This window comes from Trachymyrmex cornetzi, unplaced genomic scaffold (assembly GCF_001594075.2).
Source record: "Trachymyrmex cornetzi isolate Tcor2-1 unplaced genomic scaffold, Tcor1.1 scaffold646, whole genome shotgun sequence".
Lineage (NCBI taxonomy): Eukaryota > Metazoa > Arthropoda > Insecta > Hymenoptera > Formicidae > Trachymyrmex > Trachymyrmex cornetzi.
This window is the reverse complement of record NW_017299966.1, coordinates 1545882-1573206: the sequence shown is the minus strand read 5'-3', so window position 1 is coordinate 1573206 and position 27325 is coordinate 1545882. Positions and strand designations below refer to the sequence as shown.

General features: G+C 33.7%; 1 protein-coding gene across 1 annotated transcript in view; it reads right to left on the bottom strand.

Moving 5' to 3' along the window:
• LOC108767069 (uncharacterized) overlaps nucleotides 1-26352 on the bottom strand; it is a 93044-nt gene extending 66692 nt beyond the window's left edge. Inside the window, exons 1-2 of the mRNA XM_018516749.1 lie at nucleotides 24012-26352; nucleotides 1017-1200 (exon numbers count right to left, since the gene is read on the bottom strand). Of these exons, the coding sequence (XP_018372251.1) occupies nucleotides 1017-1200; nucleotides 24012-25995 (2168 nt within the window). The 5' untranslated portion in view covers nucleotides 25996-26352. The remainder of the gene's footprint in view (nucleotides 1-1016; nucleotides 1201-24011) is intronic.
• Nucleotides 26353-27325: the final 973 nt, after the last annotated feature.

Sequence of the window (27325 nt, the reverse complement as noted above, 5' to 3'; positions counted from 1 at the left end):
AATAAATAGGGTCCAATTACTTTAAATGAAATACGAACATACTGCATTGTAACCAGTTTGCCTCGAAAATATAGTGGAAAAGCTGATACATATTACAGTGTAAATTCCCTACACGACAAACTCTATATTAAATTAATGAAAACGTAATAAAAGTCAAAAGAAATCGTAGATATGTACTTTTTGATAAAAATTGTATTTTTTAAAATTATTTTAATTGAATAGCAAAATGCGGAAAAAAGTAAATATAAGCTATTACAGATATAACTTGCTTCATATAGAAATATTTAAATATCACGCATTTTATCAGTTAAATTATAATTGTAATTGAATGTTTACACATTCACGCACCGCAAGTCAAGCTAATAAATTTGCCTAAAATCTAGAAGTACAAGAATGTACTTCAGTTCTTATATATATATTTAAATTCAATCATTCTATTATAAGAAGTGACTATTATTACAATATAACATATAGGAGGATCCCGTTTGCCTACAGTTCTGATTGTACACACCACTCATATCAACTGGTGCCTAGTAATTTTTCACTGTTTTGCCAATGAGATTATTTTATTTTTAAATTGGCCAATCGACGATACATGTGTGCAATCGGAGCCCTCCCATAACATATCAAGAAACTTTCCTCTTAAATAATAATACGTCTCTCTTAGATTTACTTTCTCAAGCAGAAAAATACATATGAAATTTTAAAACGATCGAAAATTTACTTATTTCCTCTTGAATCAAATTTTTCTCTTTTTTTAATTGTAATATTTGTTTGATTTAAATGATATAAAAAAAATTTATGTTATAAAAGAGATATTTTGCGAGAAGTTTCCCATTATTCCATCCTATAAATATACAAACGGAACTCAACTTGTCCCTTGGACTCAACGTGTCAATCCAGGTATTCCCTACTAACGTAAGAGAATTACGAAAGACCATCACGTATACATTTTTAATTTATCAATGGGGAAAGTAAGATAATCGTTTGATATGACAAAAAGAATATGTACTCACTTGAAGAAGTAAGTATCGTTGATGTATCCGAAGAAGGGTACGGTGTAGGTCAGCATCCAGATATTGCCACCCCCGCAGTCGTAATACGGTTTCGACCATCTGCCATCCTCGTATTTCACTGTCAAGATTTCGTCCTCCTCCCTTTCCGTGTGCGCGCTTTCGTTCAGCGTATAAGTGTGGAATCCTGGAATAGAGCGACAGAGAGAAATCATTAAATAGGTCGAGTCTATTCTCTCCCCCGAAATTTAATTAAAGGATCTCCATCCTCTAATAACGACTTAATTAGTATATGTATACAATTGATTAATTTATAGTATAATATAAAGCAATTATAATGTTTTTATATGTTAATATTAATTACCGCGCAAATTAATCAATATTACATCGACATTAAAAATTTAATTATAAATTTAATCAAAAATTAACCGCATTGTTTGGATTGAAATTGTATTTCAATTGGATACTCTCTCTTCTAATTATATCAATTATTTATCTTCATAGTTATTTGATAGTAATTATGTATATTATTTATCATTTATTTGAGATTCAAAAATCTCTTAAAGCTAGAAAATATAAATGTGTGTGTTTTTGTTTTCACGTTATACTATTTATTACAGTATTTTCACGCAATATATATAATTTTTCACTTAATCTTTTATTTCATGTAAAAAATCTTGAAACCAAACCCACGTTACTTTTTCTACGGTCTTTCATCAGAATTAATTTTCTCAAAACTATTTTTTCTTTATCTTTGATCTTACAACCATTAGCTTTTGATAACATTTCTAGAAGTTAATCTTCAGAAATTCAGTGATCCCCAGACACCCAGCTCTCTGGAAATCCACAGTGTAAGGTTCCGAGTAAGGTTCCGGTAATTCAAGGATCTAACAATAAGAGCCTTGCACGTGTATCTCAGTATGTGCGGCGTACTGACTGCAGAGAGTATTAAGGATTCGTATAAATATACGAGGTACAGCGGAAGGAGGTGCCGCGAAAAATTGTCCCGAGTTCTCTGGGTAGATAAAGGAAACGAGTTTCGTCGTATCTGTTTTTCCGTCGGCTTGCTACTCTCTTTTCCTGCTCTACCTCTCGCCACCAGCGTCGGTCATGATGCCGTTTTCTTCTTACATGAAGAAATTGCTGAGCTTTATCGGTCATGATCCGCCTGAATGTGAAAAATGTTATTCGCCCAATTTTCCTCGTGTCATGCTGCGGGATAATCGATACCATTTCAAGCATTGTCGTTTATGTAGCACAGTACGGGCCACCGTATCCGTACTTTTTCGGTTAGTTCCATGCCGTTCGTAAATGTAACTTCCCTTTCCGACGCAGTAGGTAACATCTCAGGTTCACAAACTCTCAAGTATGCTAGGCATCTCAGATTATATTAAGAGCAACTAAACTTGCTATCGTGGCAAACGGTAATAAAATTATGCAGTCTCGTAAATATTTATCAGGGCTCGCATATAGTTAAACTGGTACGAATTAGAATTGCCATTTAAGATAATTACGATACAGATATTTTTACGTTTTTAAGTTATAATTATCTATAAATTTCAAATTGATCCTATCACATGTAATTAATCATAGGTGATGATCAATACAACTGCTTACCTATATTTATTACATTTATTGGTCAGATAAAGAATCTTTACGATCTAGTATATTAGTATTTAACATATTTTAGTACTTGTGTGTTTCAGATGATAATAACAAGAATTTATTTTATTTACGTATATAACATAAATTTAAAAAATAGATTGACAAAAATAACTGTAAATGTTATATGTTGATAAAAAACTTTAGTTGCTGTACATTTTGTTTTAGAAAATTGCCGCTTTAAGAATTGTTGCATTTTATTACAGACACATAATAAGGTAAACATAATATAAATATAAAAAGAAATAAGGGGAAAAAAGAAAAGTTAATATTACTACCTATACATATATGTAAAACAAGAATATGTGTTCCGTACAGGTTCTCTCGTATATTCATATTTTAGCGCAAATGACCAGCGTATGCTACACTCGAAGCAAGCTAAAGATATACAACTGACGCGTGTGTCAACAGTTAAAATATTGTAAAATTATGACAGACGATCACTGCTTTAAATACAAAATAGAAACGATACACCACATACGTATATACTTGCTTGAATAAGTTCATAATGAACTAATGAATAGTGAATGTTACTGAATAAAATAGCTGCGTACGAAGATAACCAAGCAGAGAAATGCCCTTAATTAAGACGGTCTTAATCAAGACGCGTTTTTATTCTCGAGGCTGGTAAAAAAAATCGAAAAAGCGCCCTGATTCGGCGCCAAGTTGTAACGCGTGCTCTCTCTTTTTTTGCTCTACTATTTCTCATCCCTTACTTCTCATTTCTTTCCCTCGTTCCCGTCCTACCTGCAAGATCAAAATCCCAGCTTGATTTATTCGACGGTATTTCCTCCTTTAATACAAATCCTGTTGAAACTTATTTAGGAAATATGCATGTCTATTAACCGCCGCCACTACAATGACGATCATTAATATTCTTAAATACTTTTGAATTTTTAACTATTAAGTTATCTAATGACAATTAAAAATATTTGTCTTCAAGCCGTTAAACAAAATTTATTTTGCTATCTCGTTAAAAAGTTCTATTGATAAAGTGCTTTCTCTACCAATAATAAGATATCTTTTAGATTCCCTTTCATTTAATTTCAACAAATTGAAAACATAACAATAAACGAATTTGGATGATTAAATTTTATTTTGCTTTTATTTCTATACATTTTGGTACAAAACTCGAAAAATTAATAGAATTTAATCAATATATTTCTGTGGGTACACACTCGCTTTATTGGAGACTTGAACTCTTACTCTCTGATCACTGAAAGGATTCAAAGAAGATTGAACGTAGTCGCAAAGGGCGGACAGCAAAAACACCAAAAGATTTACTGACGTAGAAAAATATTCAATTTGATTTCAGGTCAGCTCCAGTGCCATTAAAGTCAGGCAGAGACGAGCAAAGATGGAAAAAGCAGAAGGGAAGCATTTTAAAGGAAAGCATCCAGAAAATAGTGGAATTAAATAAATAAAATTCTTTTACAGTGTATGTTACTCTAGATCGAATCACTTACTTTATTTCCTTTCTGTCTCTTTACCATCAATACTTTTTACCACATATTTCTTGAGTGTTTCATAAAATGCACGATATATGAGAAACATCCGTTATATTATGTAACATTTCTCTTCAATATCCCGTTGGCAAAAAATAGTTGATTGATGATGAAGTACATTATTGGTTTCTCGGTAGCATTACCATTCGTTTAGTTTTTTTTTAATTCCAGATCTTTGATTACATCTACATCTGAAAATTCTGAATTTGTTACATGCCAATATATTCGATTTTTAATATATTTACGAACTCGAATCTTTTGAATTTGACATTCTCGAGGCATTCCTCGCAAGCTTGAGTCCTTGGAATCTTGAATTTATGATTTATACTTTTACTGTAATTTATACTTTTACTTAAACCTTTACTTTAAAACTTTTGAACTTTTAGATATTTAACGCTTTATAAATTTTGAAATCAGTAAAACTTGCAGATAATATATAAAATTAGTAATTAAATGTTACAGCAGATGTAAGATATAAAGTGATAGAGGTTCGTTTATGTTAAGGGAATAATCTTTAAATTGCTTAAACAGATCAAATAGAGTGTAAAGTATCTTATTATTATAATCTTTTAGATTATGGCCCTAATGTTTCAATCTATTCGTCTTATATTAGCCATTATAGCAATAATAATATTTCGCTCTTTAATTGCGTTAAAAATTTTTTGTCCAAAAATGCTCGTTTTATCAAAACTTTTATATCATAGGTAATAATATATCGTATACTTCCACATTTTAGTAATAACATATGTAATATACATATCACTATTATCGTATTAAAATTCAATAGCCGCTTTTTATTTTAACGTAAATAACGCCGCTATATAGATTATTACATATTTATTGCAATTGGTCCAGAATTGCTTATTTATATTTCATATATTCGCGTAATATTTGCACATAAAACATTGCGCTTGGAAAATTAAAAGAACATCTATCGTAATATTCATCGAATATTAGCAACGGCATATTGCATTGAGTATTGAATATAGATAAAATATACAGGGTGTCCCGAATTTAAATGGCCAAATTTCGGGAATCGATAAACTAAGAAAAAAAGGCCTTTAGAGATATGCTCGTTTTTTGCTTCGTTTTGAAATATTGCAAAAAAGTAAATAAAGACAAAATGTAATTTTCATCCTTGTATATTATTGTTTTTAAAGCGAAATATTATTGTTTTCGTGTACGATTTCAGCGACAATGCTTCAGAAACAGTGCGAGAGTATACGCGTCGATTTCCAAACACAAGAGTGCTGAATCGGCGAGTCATTGCGGGCGCGTTCAAATTGACAAAGCGGTTGTGGCCTGCATGCCAAGCAAATGAGCATAATTGGTTGTTACTTATAGATCCAACCAATCATATCAATCGCTCGGTAAGCATGCCGCTTTATCGTCTTGAATTCGCCTATTATATGTTAACCAAATCAGTGTTTAACTGCAACACAAATAAATTGTCCGTGTACAAGATGCAATGCATGCATTGCTGCAGGAGGCGAATATTTTGAACAATATCCGCGTTACACGGTTGCCAGGAGACTCCAGTTTTCGGGATCAATCTCCAGTTCTCTAATTCTCCAGCAGACGGAAAAAATCTTCAGTTTTTCGCTCGCGTGGGATATTTATTAATTGCATACTTAAATCACGTGGAAAGTAATAAGAAAATCTGTGATTATGTTCGCAGTTCATGTTATTTGGAAACTTGTGAGTAACCTATATCGTCCGTCGCAGAATCTAAATTAATATCAAGATAATTGCTGAAGAAGATTCGAAGGAGAATCGAAACGTTCAAGACTTTTAATAAAGATGATTCAACAACATCGAATTGATTGAAGAAAATTTTTATTTTTGGAAGAAGAATCCTTACGCTTTTTGACCTACGTTTGACTCTTATTAGCCTGACTTATAGGTCTGAATTTTTCATATTTTTAATTCGAGAGTGTAAGATGCATACAAATTGTATTTATATATTTTATTGTTATTTTATGAATAATAAAAAAGTTTGTAATTGTGTTCGCGCTGTATGTAATCTTGTAATAATAATAAAAAAAGTCTCTGTGATTGTGTTAACATTTTATGTTGGTTAAATATTGATAACAAAAAGAAAGTCTGTAACTTTTTTCTCTTTTTATTTTTAATGATCGGCCGGCCTCCAGTAAAAATATGAAATTTCCAACGCACGGACCTTCGGGCTCCGGCCGTACAGTGCTCGGGACCTGGCAACCGTTTAAGTAAGTGACAACGTGCAGAATAAATAAATGTGAATGAATAAATAATAAATAACTACAAAAATAAAAACTACGTTTTTTCTTTTTGCAGTTTTCTTCAAAACGAAGCAAAAACAAAGATATCTCTAAAGGGCTTTTTTTCTTCATTTATCGATCCCCTACACGTTCTCAAAGTTTGACCATTTAAATACGGGACACTAAAAGAGGGATATCCTATATATCAATATAGGATATAATAATAGTAATTACAGTAATCTATAAACCTTTTCATCTCTCTTATTGCTGATAACATCAGTTTTGTTAAAGATATTTAGCGGCAATGACGTTCAAGCGCAGTTTCATGGATCGGTCGTAATCGGTGGCGATTAAACGGGGATTCTTTTCCGCATTCCCTTTAGTCTATAAAAAGGCCATGGAAAGAGTCTCTTTAAGAGTCCCCGAAGTCCTCGTTTCTCATCGTCGAACGCTGCTCGTCCAAGCATCTATTGTTTGTTACGTTATCAAGCGTCTTTTGCAAGCTTTTATCCGCATCACGAAACTCCAAGACACGACAAGAAACGGAACCGCAGCTGTATGCAGTTCTCGCACGTGTGCATGCAATGGATATGCGTTCTCAGAGATTGTCTGAGATCTGCTGAGAATTTGTCTGTGCGCCCACAGGGGGTTTTTGCAGACAGCACGAGAAGCCAGGGAAAGTAATATTTTTAACTCTAATATAATTTTTGAGGGCAATTCTTTGATATAAAGGTTTTAGTAAAAAGCAGGTGGGTAAAACGTTGGGAGGTAAAATGCGTGTGAATTATTCGCTATGTTTTCACGCTTAAGTGTACCTGAATCCGCTCACCTAAATGTACCTTTTTAACGCATTTATCATAATTTAGCATGTTTCCTCTCTTCGTACCCGTTCGTGAAAAATATGTAGAATAACTGACATAAATATACAGAAATTCCGATATTTAAAATAAACCAGCCAAATTTTCACGATAAATATTAGCGGGAATGCGGGTTGTAAAGCTATAATGGCTCACGTTATCATGGCATGTTTAACGCTAAACATAGCATACGATTACGCTTTATTCGTTTTACATAAAAATGATAAACAGTATAAAGAAATTTAAACCATCTCATTTAATTATATAAGCTACAGAGAGAATATGAGAGATTAAAAACTGACGCCGTCTTCCAATACAGAGGAGAATAAATGAGGTATATACCATAAAAGGAAGATGAAGAAGCAAACGAGAAAGACGCACTTTGTTCACGAAATCACAAAAGGCTTATATTGCAAAGAGTTGTCTTTACGTCTTCGAGAGAAATATATACCGAACAAGTATAGAGCTACCTCCTAAGGAGATATTCTATAACAAAGGGAATTTAACACGAGACGTATAATTCCTCGTGCCAAGAAACGGAAGTCTTTTGTGAAAGATTTATAACAAGACGTATCGGGCCTCTCCTTCCGCGCAGCGAGTAGCGATATCATTACACTCTGTGCCACAATAGCGGTATCGTCACGGCATTGGCATGGCGATGGAAGAGATCACGTCGCCACAAGGCAGCGCGTCTACACAGTTCACGACATATCGATCGAGTTTGCGACAGAACGCTGAGCTCAGCATTGTCTGTCGTCATGTTGAAGGAACGTGCGCGTCGCCGTGACATTTCCGTTCTTTTCAACGCGATATCGATACCGAAGAATCTACGAGTCTTTAGTAGAACGGCAATCTTTCTAGAAAGTTTCCGGGATGGTGTTCCGCAATAGCGAGCCATATCTGGACGATCATTAATTCCGCGGAAAAATTTTTTATTACTTTTCGAGAGGCGCCGCTCGGTTACAGGCCGGGGGGCAACGAGGTACAAAGGAATAAATCGAGTTTCCATCGCTTTCTGCTAAACTGAATACGTTTCGCGAGTATCAATTAAAAGGAACATGCTTTTCCAATTAATTCGAGAAAGGTTTTAATATCTGAACGATACTAAATCTTTTATGAGGCTTTAAGTATCGCGATACAAACTGTCGATACATTTATCTTTCGTTATTAAAATCACAAATATTGCGGACATCACAAAAGAACGATTACAGGTAAAATTTCCTCGATATGATAAATATTTTTCTTGTAAGGAAAAGACAAAATAAAATATACTTTAACGTGTGTGTGTGTGTGTGTGCGTGTGTGTGCAAGATGGATCACTTCTTTCTAATTAAAAGTATAATCTTCTTTTTTGATGCAGTTTTAATTGCAGTCATATTTAGATCTACTAACACTTAAGAGATTAAATTTTTCAAGCGTTTTTGCATTAATTTTTTTAATTTTTATGAAAATAAGACTTGTAAATAGAATATTTCGAGCAAAAGGAATGAAATACGCAAATAAAAATAATTAAATCCACGAATGGGGGTTTTCTCTCTCTCATACACACACACACACACACACACACGAAGAATATTACGCGTTTCTCTTTAGAAATCGATACATATAATGATCGATATCTTATATGGTTTCAAGCATTACGCAAATTTTTATCTGGTATATCAACAATACTATTGAAAACCATATCTTTCAATTTTTAACAATATTGTGATTTCTTATTTTAAAATTGTTTTTTTTCTCAATGCATACGGAAGAATCTTCCTTTTATATACGCCATTTATTCTCTTCTGTATGATAGTGACATTTCCACTTCACTTCATCGCCTATATAATAATTATTTTATAAAAGTATAGCTCATGAAATTTCTTAGCCTTCGGCTATTTCTTTCATTTAAACTTCTAGGTATCGAAAAAACCAGTTTAATTATATTTTCTATTTTTAGTGTCGACTGGAGAAGGAGCACTTTACAAAGGGACAGTCCGTTTAATTTGTTCGAAATTACTTCCCAAGTCTTTTATTCCTTCTTATGTGGTTACGTTGGTCGCACGGGACCGTGTAAATTGTATTGCAATGTACACACGCGGAGGGGCTGGATTTAATTTAAGTAGTTCTCCGTTTTCAAGTATTTTTATTACAGAACAACGCATGGACGGCGGACAGAGGGGCGAAAAGCGTTGAACGATAAACGATGAAACACGTTTTTATGACGGAAACTATTTGCTGAAACAGGAAATTGTCACGAAGCGACAAAAATTTATTTGTAATCTCGACAACTGTTCGTGCGAGAAAGTTTTCTTTTCAGCATGTTGAAATTTTATTGAAAAACGCGCTAGAAATCTATAGAATAATCACTTCTCGTGAAAATGACGAAATAATGCAGTAGCTCAGAAACTCGGAAAGTACTGACTATGTTTAAGAACTTTTGAAACAGTTATTCGATCTTACTGCGACTTAATAATGTATGCACGGTGTGTCCTAATGTTACTGCACCAAGTTTTAATGGAATATTGTGATTTGATAAATACGAAATCTATCTTTATTAACTTCGAAGAGTAATGCTAAACTGCCATTTATCTCTTTGATCCTGATATTTAATACATGTACTCTACAAACGTATTGTACATTAAATAGGAACGAAGAAATAAATGACGATTTATCGTCACATTTTCTAAACTAAAAGAGATTAATCTCTCTTATTTATCAAATACAAACTTTGGAAGATAGAGATCCAAACATATTTTAAATACAGAAACCATGAAACATTTCGATAGATATATTTCGTGAAAAGAAAATCTCTAGGTTCAAAAAGGGTTAATGTTATATTATATCTTCTTAGTCGAGGATTGACCTAGATGGTTCGGGGGTTAACCTTTCCCTCGATACTGTTTTACACGAGTGAAAGCGGTCGAAGCAATTGTCGTAAAAGTGGAGAAGCAAGTCGTGCTCGCCTACCAGAATGTAGCAATAATTTATGTCGCCTCCGCGAATATAGCAGCCAATAACCGCGACCAGACGGTAACAGCCAGGAAAGATGGTCGGGCTGGTGGTGGTCGGGCAATTGCTGGGAAGGCAAAAGGCGCGGAAGGAAGGGTGACAGAAAGAGGGCGAAAGGCATATGAACCGCAGACTTTTCAAAAGGGGCAAAGACCTGAACGTAATAGTTGCCCTCCGATTTAACCTCATCGTCACTATATATTTTTATGTCTTGGTGATAGTCTCCGACGGGCGAATAAGGTGCTGAAAACTTTTTTAATAAGATGGATAAAATCGTGTATAAAGTTAATTTCCTTGAACCTCTCTTATCTTTAGTTTTATCTCGTAAGTAACGCAAAGTAATTTTATAAAATAGAAGTCTTTTTAAGTAATAAAGGACAAGATATATATATAAATATGTTTTATTATTCAATTTTCTGTTCTTCAAGAAGTTATATAAGTTCAAGAATTTTCGAGTTACTCTTACAACAGAAAACATGGTCATTTTAAGGAAATTTTAGTCCCCAGCAGAAAGTTAACTCCGAGCGTTGTTAAAGAAAGACAAGAAGTTTGTCGATGTTTACAGTTACGCAATAACGTTGAATAATGCAATAATGCATGTTAAAGATATGGAACTATTAATAACAAAATGTATAATTATAATGATATAATAACAAAATTAGTTTGTCAGAAAAGACAGGCCGAGAATTGCGTACTTATCGTAACTCACGAAAGTATCTGACGAATTTTATTAAAATTACACGTGTATCACATAAGCACATTACACACACACACACATCGTGTCTACAGTCTAAAAGCTTGCGTGAAAGAGACTTCATTGTATACATTAATATTAATGCTCTCTTATTATTATCATAATTGACTCGAGTTCGTAACGAAATAAATATGTAAACGACCAGTCGACACCTCAGACATATTTTTTCCAGAATATTGCCGACGGAATATTCCGGCAACCCATCCCAATAAATGAGAAACGTAAAAGTTAAGCAAGTCAAGTGCTCTATTTCTTCGCTTCACATCTCGTCTGTGAAATCGATTCTTCGTCGATTTTATACTCGTACATACGCTTTGGACAACGTGAAGCTTCTTCGCAGAAAGTGCTCAGAAATTTTCTGATGGAGCCCATTCGAGACATCGTGTGCCTGCGCACAAGCACAATATTGAGTTTCGAGTCTCCCTTTATGCTCCCACATTGTTCCCGCAAACGAGACGTTTGCTACGAGCCTTTGTCCTTCGCGGTAAACTTCGGTATTTCCGAAAATCAAAGTAGGTTCCAATTTGCGAGTTTTTGAAAACTTACATATTGAATACCAGTTCGCAATACCGGAACGGAAACTGAGTGTTTAAGCTAAAAATGCTTATTCAGTCAGATTTATCGTGAAATCAAAACCCACGGTAGTGATCAGATAAATGGTAACAATGTTTATGTATAATTTCATTCGTTTCGTGTTTGTCCGCGATAGAAAAACAAATTTGCAAGATTCGCTATTGTGATTCTTTAATTATTATTTCGAATCATTACTCGTATGTTTTCAATATTCATTTATCCGGTGGCACAATATGGAGATTATCAAACAAAAAAAAAATAAAAATAAATGCGTAAAAAAATAGAAGTTTTATATTTATATCTGTACTCACATAAAACTGTTACTAAAATACCCATAAAAATGAGTAATTGTTCTTTAAATGCATATCGATAGCTGAAAGAAATAAAACGAGCAAAAATCTCTTGAAAATTATCGAGTGCTTCAAGATTATTTCAAACTACTTTTTTATTAAGATGTAATCTGTATGTGAACTGAATTTCAGGATGATCAAAGAAAAACTTTTCAGAAGTTTGTGTCTAAAGTTTCAACCGAGGATTCTATTTGTCGAAATTGTAATTTAATTCTTTAATTTCAACCGAAGTTGAGACTTGTTTTATAAATAAATAATCCACATTTTAAATTATTTAAAAAATAAGCTTTGTAAAAATTTATACACTTTTAAAGCTTGTCTCTCATAAAATCCTTCAAACGTAATAATACGTAATCCCCGTATATTATAAATACATTGTCATAAATCAAATATTTTCGGCTTTTGAACCATAAATGTAAAATGTAACACACATATTGTTAATAAATATTTTTCAGTTATTTTTCGCAGCTTGACATTAAAGGTTTATTGTACACAATATTAATGGTGTGTTGCAACAGCTATTGTTGTAAATTACAGAGCATTCTGTAAAGCAATGTGAGCACAATGTTTTTATAAATTGTACTTAATTACAGACTTTAGAGTACACACATAGTCCCTCTAATAATATAAACGTTACAAAGTAGTATTCCAATTATGCATTAAAACAAACATTCTACATTTTCTCGGCCCATTTCGCTATAAACTTTCGCGCTAATTTAATTTACGCGCGTTAGATCTCAGACGGTCTGCGAACAAACTGCGCGCGAGCAAGTTTCATCAAATACATAATTGAAAGAGTTTGATTGTCCTTGAATACATTCCATGTAGACAAGCCATTGATTATAAGTGAAATGTCGGATGGTCTTGTCCAGAGAATATACACATATACCTTCAGAACAATCGATACACATTGTCAATAAATATATCGATGCTCTCTACCGCACCAATTATCGGGCTTGCGGAACCCGCATTTGTCTCTCGTGTCTAATATTTGAAAGGGCAAATAGCTAGAGAAGGATGCATTACATTCCTGCGGTAGATGAGAAATACGATCGTGCATAAGCTTAGAAATTGAATGACGAGGGCAAGAAAATTGAAACCATTGTGTCTAAAAAGCTATTACATAAGTAGCTTGATATTGTGGTGCAGTAGACAAGAAGGTGAAAAAGCGTTATCAATTTTCTTAGAATATTTTACCGCGGATGTCCCTTGGGACATTTCAGATCATCTAGACAGACGAATGTTTAGTAATACCAGACTACGTAATACCACTAAAATCTCTTAACAGGTATTACATACATCCTATATTTCATGATTTAAACATTTCAATTTCCACGAAAGCTCGCTCAGTCTAGCGGACCAAGAGCTAGCAGAAATCATGCTCTTTAATTATTACGTATCACTAAATGTGTCCACGTAAAATCGTTAAAGTACTTTGAGTTGTCATAACGCTGAATTTTCGAAACATACCATCATTATCAAAAATTAACCAGAAACATGTTATATAGAAGCTGAAAAGCTTTAATTTTAAGACTTAATATGAGATTAAATGAGAAAAATGTGTAATATTATTTTTCAACAAGCAAGTTTAAAAACGATGGAAAACGTTATTCTGAATTTCATCGTTTATTTATGTGCTTTTTCACAATTCTTCCTTCGTCATGTGACGTTAGCATATCCTTTCGGTATTTAACGAAAAGAGAATACAAAATTGAAGGCGTTAAATCCAAGAGAGAAAAGGAATAAGTGAGTAGACATATATTCTAGCAGGGTCGGGAATAGTACTTCATAAAAATATGCGACATCGTTGTCGTTACTTTTTATAAAAAGTAACTTGTTATCATTCGGACAAAAACTGGTACTCTCAACGTGATATAGACTTTAACTCATTGCCATTACTTGATCGTTACTAATTTTAAAAAATAACGCGTTACAGTTACTTAGAAAATAAATCATTCATTAACTTTTTCGTTACCTTTTTTGTAATATTATTAAGGTAAGATATTATATATACTGTTAGAAGTGTTTGTGAAATTACAATATCCTTACAATAAAAATGTGCAATAAATTACAGTGTAGATTAAAAAATTACTTAATAATCAATTTTAATCATAACAATCAATATTAAAGTTTAAAACTCTAAGTTAGTTTCTAATATAGCAAGCTTTTGTAGAAAGGAAGTCTCCGACAGAATATCGGAGGATTAAACCGTGATTTATTGAACTCGAAAAGTTTTCACATTCTTAAGTTTTTTTATGATTTAACGTAATCTGTTCGAAATGAACCGAAAAAGAATTTAAAAATATATACAAATATATAATTTATATGCATATTATTTGTGCATTTTATATTTAATTAAATTAATATTTAATTTGCATAAAAACCAAAGTATGATTTATACTCGTACAAAATTAAGAAATAGAAAAAGATTATAGAAAAAGAATATCTTTTGAATTTGAGAAAGAGCTCGCAATTGGTGACATAAAAGTGAAACCTTTTGGGAATATTCTCAAGAACTTTTGGGAATATTTTCAGAACAGGAGTGGAACAAAATAAGAGTTTTCATTTCAAGTCGGAAATCAAAAAAAGAGTTTTTTTTTTGGACTCTCTATGCCAGTTGGAGTTATTGTAAAAATGTCATGATATTACGTTAGGAAGATCACAAAAAATAACGATACCGATAATGGCATTACAAGTAAAACATTATTTCCCAACTTTGAACTGTAGTTACATGAAACAAAATTGCGAGGCGCGAAAATCACGAGTAACATTCGCGCCGACAGCAATTCGCCCGGAAATTACCGTTTTAATGGCAGTGCGATGCACCGGTATCGTTTCACGTCCCCGTGATCGTTTTATATCGCTGCGAATTACGAGCAAACTCACTGCCTTTCCTTTACGCGCGGATTTACGGGCGGAAGGAAACCCGAGAGATCGATGACCGACGGCTGTTATTGTACGACAGTATAACGCGCGAGAATCGTCGATTCCACTCTCATCGTCTCTCTCAACTATTTTTTTTGATTCCGCATATCCCATTTTTCTCACGCACCAAAAGTGTATAACGCGCAGATGGTAAAACGAACAAATATTGAAAAGTTTGTATTGATTTCGTATTAATCGGTGCGATCGTAAACAACATAAAGCGCCAGAGTAAATAATAATAATTCTCTTCCCGACGTGTATTGGATAGTTAATAAAACGCCGTGTTGCATAAGATACGCAGCGTTCGTAACTAAATATTGGTAAAGTCGTGAAAAAAGACAACGTCGAGTGCGAATTTCAGTTAATCGCTGATAAATTAAAATCTGATTTAATTAACTAATGAATTTTTCCCAGTTATTCCTGTTCATCTCGCTATCGGATCTCAACGGTTCAATTTAGTATGCAATTTAGTTAGTTTTTAAAGCTCTCTAGTGACCCTTCTATTTATTGCACAGATTGTGCCAGATCATCCTTTAACCGCAGACACTCTGGGTCGAATAAAACAGAACGGCGATTATTCACGACGTCACCGACCAAGTACAGAAAGTTTTGAGGGTTTACAACTCACCGATGAGAATTCACTCAGAAACCAGCGGTCTTAAAGATGTAGGTTTACTAAATCTAATCTAAAAATCTAGCGATCTAACAATTTAAAAGCTTCTCTGTTACTATAAAGAACACTATAAGTATTTTATTTTTATAGCGTGTTGTGTGTATAAACATCTTTACAATCTTTAAAATCTTGAAAATTTATGAAGAGATATTTTTCCTCATATTGTAAGTAGTTCGAAGATGTTTGTCCATTACGTCCTCGACAATGTCAAATAAATAAATCGTTCGATCTGGTCGTATCTCAAAATAAAATCTAGCAGGAGATGGCTATACTTTAAATGTACAACAAGGATAAAGGTCTAAGAATATAAGAACTCGAAGGAAAGCAAAACAGACTCGCATTAACCTACTAAGAATGCTGAATATAGAAATGGATATTACGGTATTAAAACAAGCTTTTACTATCACCTCCGTTGCTGGCGGATAAAAACCGTAAACCACGTGTTTTACATTAATACGTGATCGTAAATATATTTTTTAAACATTTTGTAGCAATTAAATGTTAAATGTATTACTCCGGCGTAAAATTACGTTTTTTTTTTACTCTGTCGTAATTGCTATCTTGCAATTTTCTCATCACTCGTACCTTAAAGAAACGTAGCCCTCTATATATATTGTGTTTTTAACAAACCAAAGAATGCCATCTGTTCCAACATCGACAACCGTCGTCTTGTTTCCGCGTCCCGGGACAGTTTATCTCCTTGAACGGATCGTACTATCGGACGAAATAATTCGATTTCGTTTTGCTTTCTTTCGCGATCATTCAATTTCGGCGGACAATCAAGGTCCTGCGCAGAAACGAGAAGTAATCCCGAGCTGGCTCTCTATTAAAATCCCAGTCGGATTCTTTGTGTTCTCTGAACAAAACCAACTTTTTCAATCGCTTCGTACTGCAGGACGTGGTCGAGATCATAGATCATTTTAAGTTAAGGATTCTGTACGATAGTTATCAGTTCTCAACTTTGGATAAAGGGACGACAGTTGTAAAATTGCTGTCTTCGTTTTAAGTTTAATACAAAAAGATATTTAAAAAGTATTCATAGGTATTGCATCATTCAGAATTTTATACGTGCCTGAGGAGAAAAGAAAACTTTGACTTCATCTTTTTTACAGTGTTATTAAAATGTTAAAAGATCTTTTTTTTTATAGATCAACGTATTTTACCTGAAGTTTGGAATTTTAATTGTAAATGTATAGTGTATGTAATGCGTGTAGCGGTGTGTGGAGTTGTATATGAAATCGTATTGTATGTACGTGTGTGTGTGCCTTTTGCAGCGTCCAAATAACTAAACCGATTAATGCAATCTATTGGAGACTGTATCGAATTTAAGTTATAAACTCACGTTGTAGAAAAACTATAATGATTGGATAGAAGGGGTAACAGCTTCGCACGCCGCGATGCGAGAGTTAGTAAAGTAGGTTGAAGCGAGCGGAAGCAGACGATTTTTTAATTTAAAATTCGAGTTATCCTTCGGTTCCATTCTCAATCGATTTTACTCGCTAACTGTTATTATACCACATACCTTCGAAACTTGCCAGTTTTTCTATAAAATTAAAGGTACGAAAGTTATATTAGAAAAAGAATTTAGTGTCTTTAGCAAAATTGTTTAATTGAGGCATTTTTTAATAGCAACCGAATATTTTGTTGTAAAAAATTTAGTTGCTTCTGTAAAGTATATATTTTTGTTCGGTACATATTTTAACTATATACTTTGTTGTTACAGCCAAATTTTTGTTTTACAGAATAAAATATTTTTCCTAGTATACATAAATGATCAGACCACACAAAAAATCTGTGTAACTATTATTTATGTATACTAACGATTACAATTGCAGTAAAAGTTTTCAATAAATAATAATATAAACAATAAGCAGTGAAATAGAACAATGGCAATTGCATAAACATTGAATATTCCACTAGTCAGCGGGATATTGTGCGATTGACTTATACATTAATTAACGTATGTTTGATTTTCGTGCTAATTAACGCAATGAGCAGAGCGCTAATGTTTTTGAGGCTAATACTTCAGGTCAAAAGGCCAGTTATTTTCAATAGTTCAGTACAGGAATCGATCGCGTCCCTTTTCTTATTCGGATGCACATTCACGTGTAAAAATACGTCCGCGAATCTCAAGTGCAAACACAAACGCTAATCGAAGTTTTTCCGCTCGCAAGAACCCGTGCTTATTTGCGAATCAGTATCAACAAAGAATTTATTAAAGACGAATCAATCAACGAAATTAGATGAACATATAATCACTTAAATAGATAAACAAAAGTATTTGAGATATCGGAGATTCTCTTTTAACAAGAAAAATAAGATCGATTTCCAATTCTATCTCAGTAATTAAAAATTCCTTTTTTTGAACGCATTGCAGCATCTGATAATTATAATATATAAATTTTTAATAAAAATAAAAAGACTCACACATCAGCGATTATTATAATTAACAACAATCGTTGCATAATTAATGATACTATTATACTCGAAAACAAGAACCTATAAATTTCTCTAGCAAAACTGATTACCCGTATACCGTTCTCATTGATCTTTCTCTAGTATCCATTCCATTTGAACGGAATAAGCACTGAATAATTAGCGACGTGAATCGCGATCCACAAAGGAATAAAACAAATCGTATGAATTCACGACCGATATATCATTATAATTTTGACCATTATCGTCTTATTATGCGGATCGTTTGAAAATCCGCCAACGAAATGATCGATGCCAAGTATTCGATAGCACTCGCGGAATGTGAAATGATCGGGTTATTTGAATTTCTAATTTAACCGCCGTGCACAAAAGGGTTCCGTATTAAATTCATATTGCGAATACGAACGCATAACAAAGGTTCCGTAATTCCACGGGAACGTAAATGACGGATGATTTCGCAACACGCAAGGTATCCCGGATAAAAATGAGAATATATGGTACGATGTTACGATACTTTTTAAACATATTATTATACCATGGACGGTTTATTTCAGCTATTTTTGTTATCTCTTGGACATTTCCCAGAACCGCTTTTGTGCGATGCTGGATTCTTCGTCCTCGAAAATATCGAAAACAACATATAAAAGCTCCATTAGAATTAATTATTTATCCCTTCACCTTTCTGCTCTCGTTATCTTCGAGAGTACTTTACGTTACATTTAAACTTTTCGTTATCATTAATTACATTATTTCACATTAACATTAAACATTAATTTTGAATTGTGAAACATGGAGTAACATGTTTAATGTAGGGGAGATCGTGTCCGGTTGTCATGGGGGGTTGATTGTCAAAAAGCTAATAAACTCAATCAGTATATGGGCAGAACATTCTCTTCTTTTTACTGTAGATTACTAATATAATATTACAATAAGAACTTTATTGGACCGTTCATGTGAATACACAACTAATAGAAAATAGAGTCCAAGATGCTCAAAGCTGAATCTTTGGTGTTTAAATAATTTGGTACGATTTTATATATTGCGTATCAAATTCTGCCAAACTGCGCGTCGAATTGATTTTTCGGTCTTGAAACGCTATATTGACAAAACCGTAGTACTGTCACAAATTAATATTCTCTTATAGTTTTATTCACATCTTATTTCAATATCTCTATAAACAAAATTTTAAAAAAGTAAAATAAATTAAAGGAGCCTTATTCGGTTTAGATACCTTATAAAACTAACATTTAAAAAAACTGTATTTTTGTATGTTTTATCCATAAAAATTATGTTACTACCAACTTTGGAACGTGTAGCCATCATCCCGAGTACAAGGCTAATTATTACATTTTCGCAGCTTGTTCAAAATTAAGAGAGGAACTTATTTGTACGATAATATGTTTAAGAGTAATATTTTTTCAATATCTAAGGGATGCAGAGATATATTATAAGTGTTTCAGAACATTACATCCACTTTTTGCTAAAAATCATTATTTAAAAACTATGACAACCAGTTCTAGTCTCCCCTACAAATCCATTGTAAAATTCTTTTACCAGATTTCTTTTCTGATGGTCCATAAATAATGCATTTAATAAGTACATGCGTTAAATGTATCGCAAAAGTTCTGCATATAACACATAACTTTTACTCTCCTTGGCTCAACGTCTACGACATACATCATAGAATACTGCTTAAGAGTCCTATAAATAAGAGAAGCAGCACCGCAGCAGTTTCTGATGTTTCTGCTATCATAACGCATTACTCATCGATATCTCTTATATCACTTCCTTGCCATCTGATTTCTTCGACAGCTGTGTTTATTTTTCACCTAATATTTCTTAAATTTTCTCGAAAAATTCTCTGTCTACTTTAACAGATTTTGAACGTTACGCATTGTCATATATATCATCATCATCTCGTTTCTTTTTACGTAAAATTCTTTTTAAATAACTCGTCCATTTAGCAACCTTTAATTAGTGATATTCTTTATCTAAAATAAGATTGTAAACTTCACGTGTAGATAAAAATTTAAAAGGTTAAATATTGATAATTAAAAAAATTTTAATTATAGAAAAAGATTCGTTTTACTTTGCCTAAAGAACATTTTCCGTAACTTGTTAAGAGACACTCAATTCAAGCTCTTGGCCTACGTTATTTCTACTCTGGAGAATTCTATTGGTAGCTAGACTATCATCTACAAATATTTCGATTTCATCAGTATGTGCAATCCGCCTTTTCTGTCAAGGAGAATAACATTTCATTATAGAAAAACTTTTTCTTTTATATTTTTTTCATTTTTTACTCTTCTTCTACTCTTTTTTTTAGAGCCGAATATTATATTTTATATTTTATATATATCATGCTTCCTAAAATTTGCGTTTTTCTAAAAGTTTTCATTCGTTTTAAATTGAGAAGATTTCTATACTTGTCCATCATAAGGAATTCTTTTATGTTGACTCAGTAATTCGATTTTTTACACGACGATGCAATAATATGCAATAATATACAATAGTTAAAGGTTACCAATAGATTCATCAATGAAATTCATTTATGAATTTCTTGGTTTTAATCTTTAGGTAACCATATATTGAGAAATCGGACCTAAGGGGCCTATTCTATAACTCTTAATATCTGGAACTGTAGCGTTATATTGTCGTCGTGCAGGTTTTACACATGCTAAAAAAGCAACGCAACGATTGTAACATTACAGTTACAATCGTCAAGAGTTACAGAATAGACCCTTAAAATTATGTAATAATTACTATATTAATCACTTCCTCTAGAGCTTTTTTGTTTAATAACATATTTTAATTTACAATGATTCGTAGATTAAAAATTCGTGATACTTGATCATTAATCAATACTATTTTTCTTAATGAATTACTTAGAACTTAAAAAATTAAAATCGTTATAACAATGTCGTACATAATACGACGATAAATATTTTATAACATAAATATATGCAATTTATATGTGTAAATATGGTTTATATATGCAAATATTTAAACTTTAAAGCAAAAATATGTCACACCTTTTTTCCCTTTATTTTTTTATTTACCTCTCATAATTTATATTATATTAAAAAATAATTCTCTAACAAAAAATTTATAAAAAATTCTATACAAGCCAGCGATAAAGACTTTTTATTTATTAAGACTTTTTAAATTTTAATTCAAATAAGTTTTCTGCCTGTTTTTTATCTTAATAATTGAATAGTCTATAAAGAAAAAAAAATTGTTTTTTTTATCAACAAAGTTTTATTTAATTCATTAATAAAAATTTTCCTGCCTTAAGGAAAATAAAAATTTACTTTAAAGGAATATATAGGGAAAAAATGTTATTAATATATTTAATATAATATATTATAGGACTGTATATGTAATAACACAAACTATAGAAATCAAAGCCTTAAACGGTCTAGTTGGATCTTAATGCTTGTATGATTCTTATGTGAATTTATATACTACGTATGTAGTCCCTAGAAACGCGCGCCGAAATGATTTTTCGGTCTTGAAACGCTAACTCTATTAAACTACCGCAGTAATATCACGAGTTAAATTCACTGGCAATTTAACAAATTTTTGATACTTATTCGCATCTTCGACACGATCTTAATAATGATGAATAACATATTAAAATCTGTAAATAATTAATTCTTATTGCGAAAAATATTACCTCGGCCGAGAGTAATATATTTAAAACATAATTAAATAGTCAGAAATGACCTGTTTCTTTATTTCTACTCGTATCCCTGTTATACGACTTCTTTTCTCATACGCACCCTAAAAAGGACGTCTGTCTACCTGCATCGACGAGATTAAAAAAGTTACGCGACAAAGGGTTAACAAGCTTAAATCGTTTACCGAGAAAAGCAATATTTCGTGAGCTTAAACTTAAGCGACCAAGACAAAAAGCGGCATCGAAGAAAAAAATTCTTTCCTTTAAAAATATTTACTACAATGTGACAAGCTTGTTTTTCATGGAGAGTAAATGCAACACCATTTTTTTTTGTCAACAATATATCTCAAAATATAGAATGAGCTACATAAAAAGATGATTATACGCCTCATCGTAAATTGTTCTTTGTGAACTGGGGAAAATTGCGGACTTTTCTTCGTATAGATCGTTATTGCATGTCAAAATTGTCACGCAAGAAATTTCCACAAGTTCGCAATGGATAATTTGCATGGCACTAATTAATTCACGTTAATTAAATATGTAATAGATATTTCACAAAATAATAAAAAAATTATGAAAAAGTTTCACCGATTATTATATACCACATTTATAAAAGTAATGCAAAATATTTAACGATGGTTTATCAAAAGATATTTTAATAAGAGTAGTATTTTTTTATCTGTGCTCTAAAAATTAATTTTTCTGTATATAAACTAATATTTATTTGTTCTAAATCTTTATAACTAATCAGTGAATCACGATAAAACTTTACATAAATCGTTTTAAATATTTAAAGTACTTATGCAAACATATTTAGAATTTTGTTTCCTTTCTTGACTAAATAAGCTGAAATAAATAAATTCTATCCATTTAGATCTTATTTATTATTGCTTAAATTTTAATTTATAATAATAAAAATAAAAACAATAAATAAAATATAGATAAATAAATAAATATAAATAAATGTAAATAAATACATAAAGCATATAAATAAAGCATAAAGTGTATAAATTATAGAGATGTATCGTTTAATAAATATAGAATGTTAAAAACACAAGTTTCATATCTATAGTTTGTTTAAATATTAATGTATATGCTACATGCAATTATATAATGCATCTATCATACTTTGAATGACTGCAAATAATTGCAGCATTTTTCTAATTTAAAAAAATAAACATTTAAGGTTTGTTAAACATTTAATAAATAGAAATTGTTTAAATTAAAAACAATAATTTAAATTTAATTAAAATTATTAAATAAAAAGGTCCTTTGTGACATACACTTTCATACAGTTTGTGGAGCGAAAAAGATTAAGTTTAAACGAAAGATGTAATCATTGTAGCTGTCTGCTAAAAATGGAACAGTTTATTCAAGAAGTTGACAGACGAGCAATGCCCTGCGGGCATCTGCAAACACCATCGTCTTACAGACGAATGTATAGAAGCAGAAGGCAAAAGAGATGGCAAAAAGAGACGGTTAAGATATGAAATGTTTAAGACAGACAGTAATATTCGTAGTACAAAATATGATATATTCCGAATATATTCTGATTTGAGAATTTCAATACGAAACAAATCATGCAAATGTAATACAACAAAAAGTAGAAACAAAGCAGTTACCGCAGTTTACGCATATTTGTTTTATACATTAGTATAATAAAACAATTTTGTTAATAATATATACATATATATATATATATATATTGTAAATTTGAGTATTGTATTATAATTATCTCCGCAGTTATACACAACTCTACCTATTACCACTGCTTGCTAAACTAATTGACCGCTACGGCTATGGTGTAATTTTGCCTGTGGGTGTTCGCGAACGCTGCGTTTTGTTATCAACACGTGTTCAATGTCTGCATGCAATTACAAACTATAAAAACAGTATCTGTGAATTATTAGATGTGAACAATATGTAAATTTTCGGCAAAATGAGTTAATTCAAATCTAAAAGTTTTCTATATATATATACATATAATTATATTATAATTATAGAAAAATATTTATAATGATTAAATAGAGCAACCTATGAGTGCCTGTTGTTTTTTATAAATTCAAATAAATTTATCTATTTAACAAATTAACGTCAACGTAATAATAACAATAATAATAATAATAATAATTTACATTAAATAATTATTCTATATGTTTATTTGTTTAATTTTTCCTTTTCTCTTTATTTTAAATAATTTTCAGAAAAGTTTACCTCAGGAAGTTTTCACTTAGATATTCTACTGAATAGCTTTTTGAAAAAATAAAATCAACCTCTTTTGTCCTGGTTTTCCGATCTAGCCAATACCAAAAAATGCAATAAAGAAAATAGTAATATAGCTACGATAACTTACCTCGACTGAACTGCTCGTAACTGGCAATTACCCTCTCAGCATTCTTTCTTGCGATGTAGAACCACTCGCTGCTATTGCTCAAGTACTTGTACTGAATTGCGAGGTCCTTCACGAGGACGCCATCCTGATTGGGCAGTCGGTGAGCGAACGGACAATATAACCACCGATCCCGATACTGTAACTTGTCGTAACAATTGCCGGCGGCGAAGATATCTTCATCAAACTCGACCATGGAGAGAACGCTCGCGTGCAGTAGATACTCGGAGGACAGCATCACTTCCGGCGCGTATTTCCAGAGCCGTGTGAGCATGTTGGCACGATTTACGGCGAATTCTGCCTCTAGCCTAAACCTCTCCTGCGCATATTGGTCCACCACACCTTCGCCGAGGTTTAAATCAGTGCCTGCGGTGCAGTTCTCACCCAGAGTATGCTGGTTCTCGATTATTCGCAAGAAACGCGTCACGATGTCGACTTGGGCGGCTTGGGGTCTCTTGCGAACCGACTCGGGTGATGAAGTGTTCGTCGGTTCCTCGTAACTTGTGTAATCCAACACTACATCCTGCGAAATCTCCTCCTCGAGGTCACGGGTGGATTCGCTGATATCCTCGAGTGCATCGATACCGAGGGTCTCCGTTGTGTTATGGTCTATCGCAGCTGCTGGCACAACGGTCCTATTTAAGGATATTGCCTTCCTCAATTTACTAAGGGCGTCATCCTTGTAAGAGCTCTTGAGGGAATCGGGATTCGATCGCAAAATACCGTGGTTCTCCGAATAATGCACTTTGAACGTATCTTGGAGATCTTTCGCAGTCTCATCGTTGATGTGATCCGAAGACCGGATGTTCGTATTATCTTTGGAAATATTCTGTTCAATCATCCAGGAAAGATTACGCGTGAGAGGAATAGCGGAGTTTTCTTCAGCTACGTTTCCTTTCTTTCCCTGATACAACTTGAGTAAACTTTCCAGTCCTTCTGAAACATTATTCTCAATTCGATCGAGAGATTGGCTGTTGACCGAGTTATCCTTTGAGAAATTTTGTTCAAGAAGCCAAGAATGATTACGTTTCGGTGAAACGGATCCTTCCAGAAAATCACTCACTTTTTCCACTTGACGCGTCTTGAAGTGATTCTCATGATCCTCGCGAATGTCGGTTCTGATCCTATTTGCCGCATCCTTCGAACTATCCCTCGCAGAATCCTCTATCTTCTGCCGCGCGAAATGGCTCCTGGATCTCCCGTGACGGATCTGCGATCTTTCGATGCTCGACATATCCGTCTGCTCGATCTCCGTCCAAAGAATCTCCATCGGTCGGATCTCTGTCGGCGAAACTTCCTCCATGGAATGACGATCCTTCGTTTGCGAACGCGTTTCCGCGGAGCGAATTCTTGTGGCTCGCTGCTCTCCTGCAACTTCCGCGGCAAGTTCAGCTGAGGAGGCACGAACTTTCCCGGCGGCGTCGAGGGCGATTTCCGCGGAGTGACGCGCTGACGTCGACGAAAGAATCTCTACAGAACGTATCGCTACAGCGCGACGGCTCTCCGTCGGGCGCGTTTCCACTATTCCGTCGAGATTCTCCAAACTCGAGTGTATTTCCGTAGGATACTCTTCCGCGCGTAAACGATTTTCGTACGCGAAATGGATCTCCGTCGGCCGGAAGTGGTTCATAGGGCGATCTCGCGCGATTATGGGACGGATTTCCGCGCGATGATATTCCGAAGGATGATTCAGCATCTCCGCCGCTTCCGCGTCTGAACGTGCGATTTCCGCGTTCGGATGAATAATCATCGAGCGGCTCTCAACGGTGCGGAATTCCGCCGAGTCGACGAGCTTGCGGTCGACAAAGGTCGTCGAGCGGTGGTTCAACTGATGCCGCAGGTATTCCTTCGACTTCTCGATTTCAGGGACCTTCTCGTGGTGGCTGGCGAGGGAATCTTGCGTGAACGTGAGCAGGATGAGCGCGTACCAGATGCCTGACGCACTCATCTTCAGCCGCTCATCTTCCCGTTCGCGACAAACCGTCCGCTTGTTACATCCACCCGCGATGGCACGTTTCCTCGAGCCTAATCGATCTCAATCCCGACATCTCCACGATGTGATTATCATTCGCATGTACCAGCGGCTTGCAACAGCTGCTTGCGATAACGTGACATGCTTGATACATTAGTGAACATTATATGTTTCTTGAGATCAATTTAACACTCTCCTCTTCGCCGCAATTAATTTCAACGTCTCTATCAAATGACCGTCATCCATCTCTCCCCGACAACATATATGATTATATTATGATTTCTCTCGAGATTAACATAATTTCAAACATTACACAACTTGGATATTAATTTCTCGCAAGTCGTACTTACAATACCTCTGCTTCTAATTACGATATATTAATAATGCAATATTTTAAAAGATCTCATTGAAGATAAGTATTTTATTTTAATGACTCTTACATTCCTCCTGAATTTCTGGTCCTCAATTTAAATCCTATTGCCAATGAGAATAACTCTCTAACATCTTCGCAATTTTACAGCTTCTTCCTTACAGTATTTAACAAATCCCGGTGTTGGGTAGCGCCTTCAGAATCTCTGCGCAATCTTACATCTCTCCAGACATTATAGCCCTTAATGAGTGATATTCTCTTAATAGACTCGATACTTAATTGCTCCTCTCGGTATCTCCACAATCAACTTATCTTCCGCCCGAAACTGTAACACTATTTCAATGTTTGCTTTTCTTACCATCGAAACTCACGATCACAACTTCGACGGTGGATACCCAACGGTAAATCGATCTGTCGGTGATCCATTTTCGTTGCTCTTGAGATTAGACCGTGCGTAAAGTGTTTTTGCGCGAATTACTAATCGAGAAGTCTCCCACTTCCCCGTTCTCTCTGAGCGGTAATCCGATTTCCACGCAGAGATACGCCTCGGTCGATTTTTGCGCAGCTCACGTAGATCAAAGTTTTGCGGAGGGCCAATCCCGGAGCTAATGCATTATTGGATCGATCGGCGAATATGAAAAACGTTCAAAGCCGAAATTCGAAAGCCTTATACTCGATCTCTCGAGAACGTTACATTGATTTAATTTATCAAACCGATCTCTGGACGCGGCCATATCGTTATGATTGATCGACAATTTCATCGCGTATAATTATCGCGCAATCGCTACCGTTTGCGATTCAAAGCGATAAAAAGTTCTCCATTGATTCTGATATTTCTGATATGATTCCGTTTCTTCGTCAGTAATTTCACACGAATGCAAATTGTAATTAATTTTCACTGACCTGATACCGCCTTGATTTGTCCTTTTCAATCCC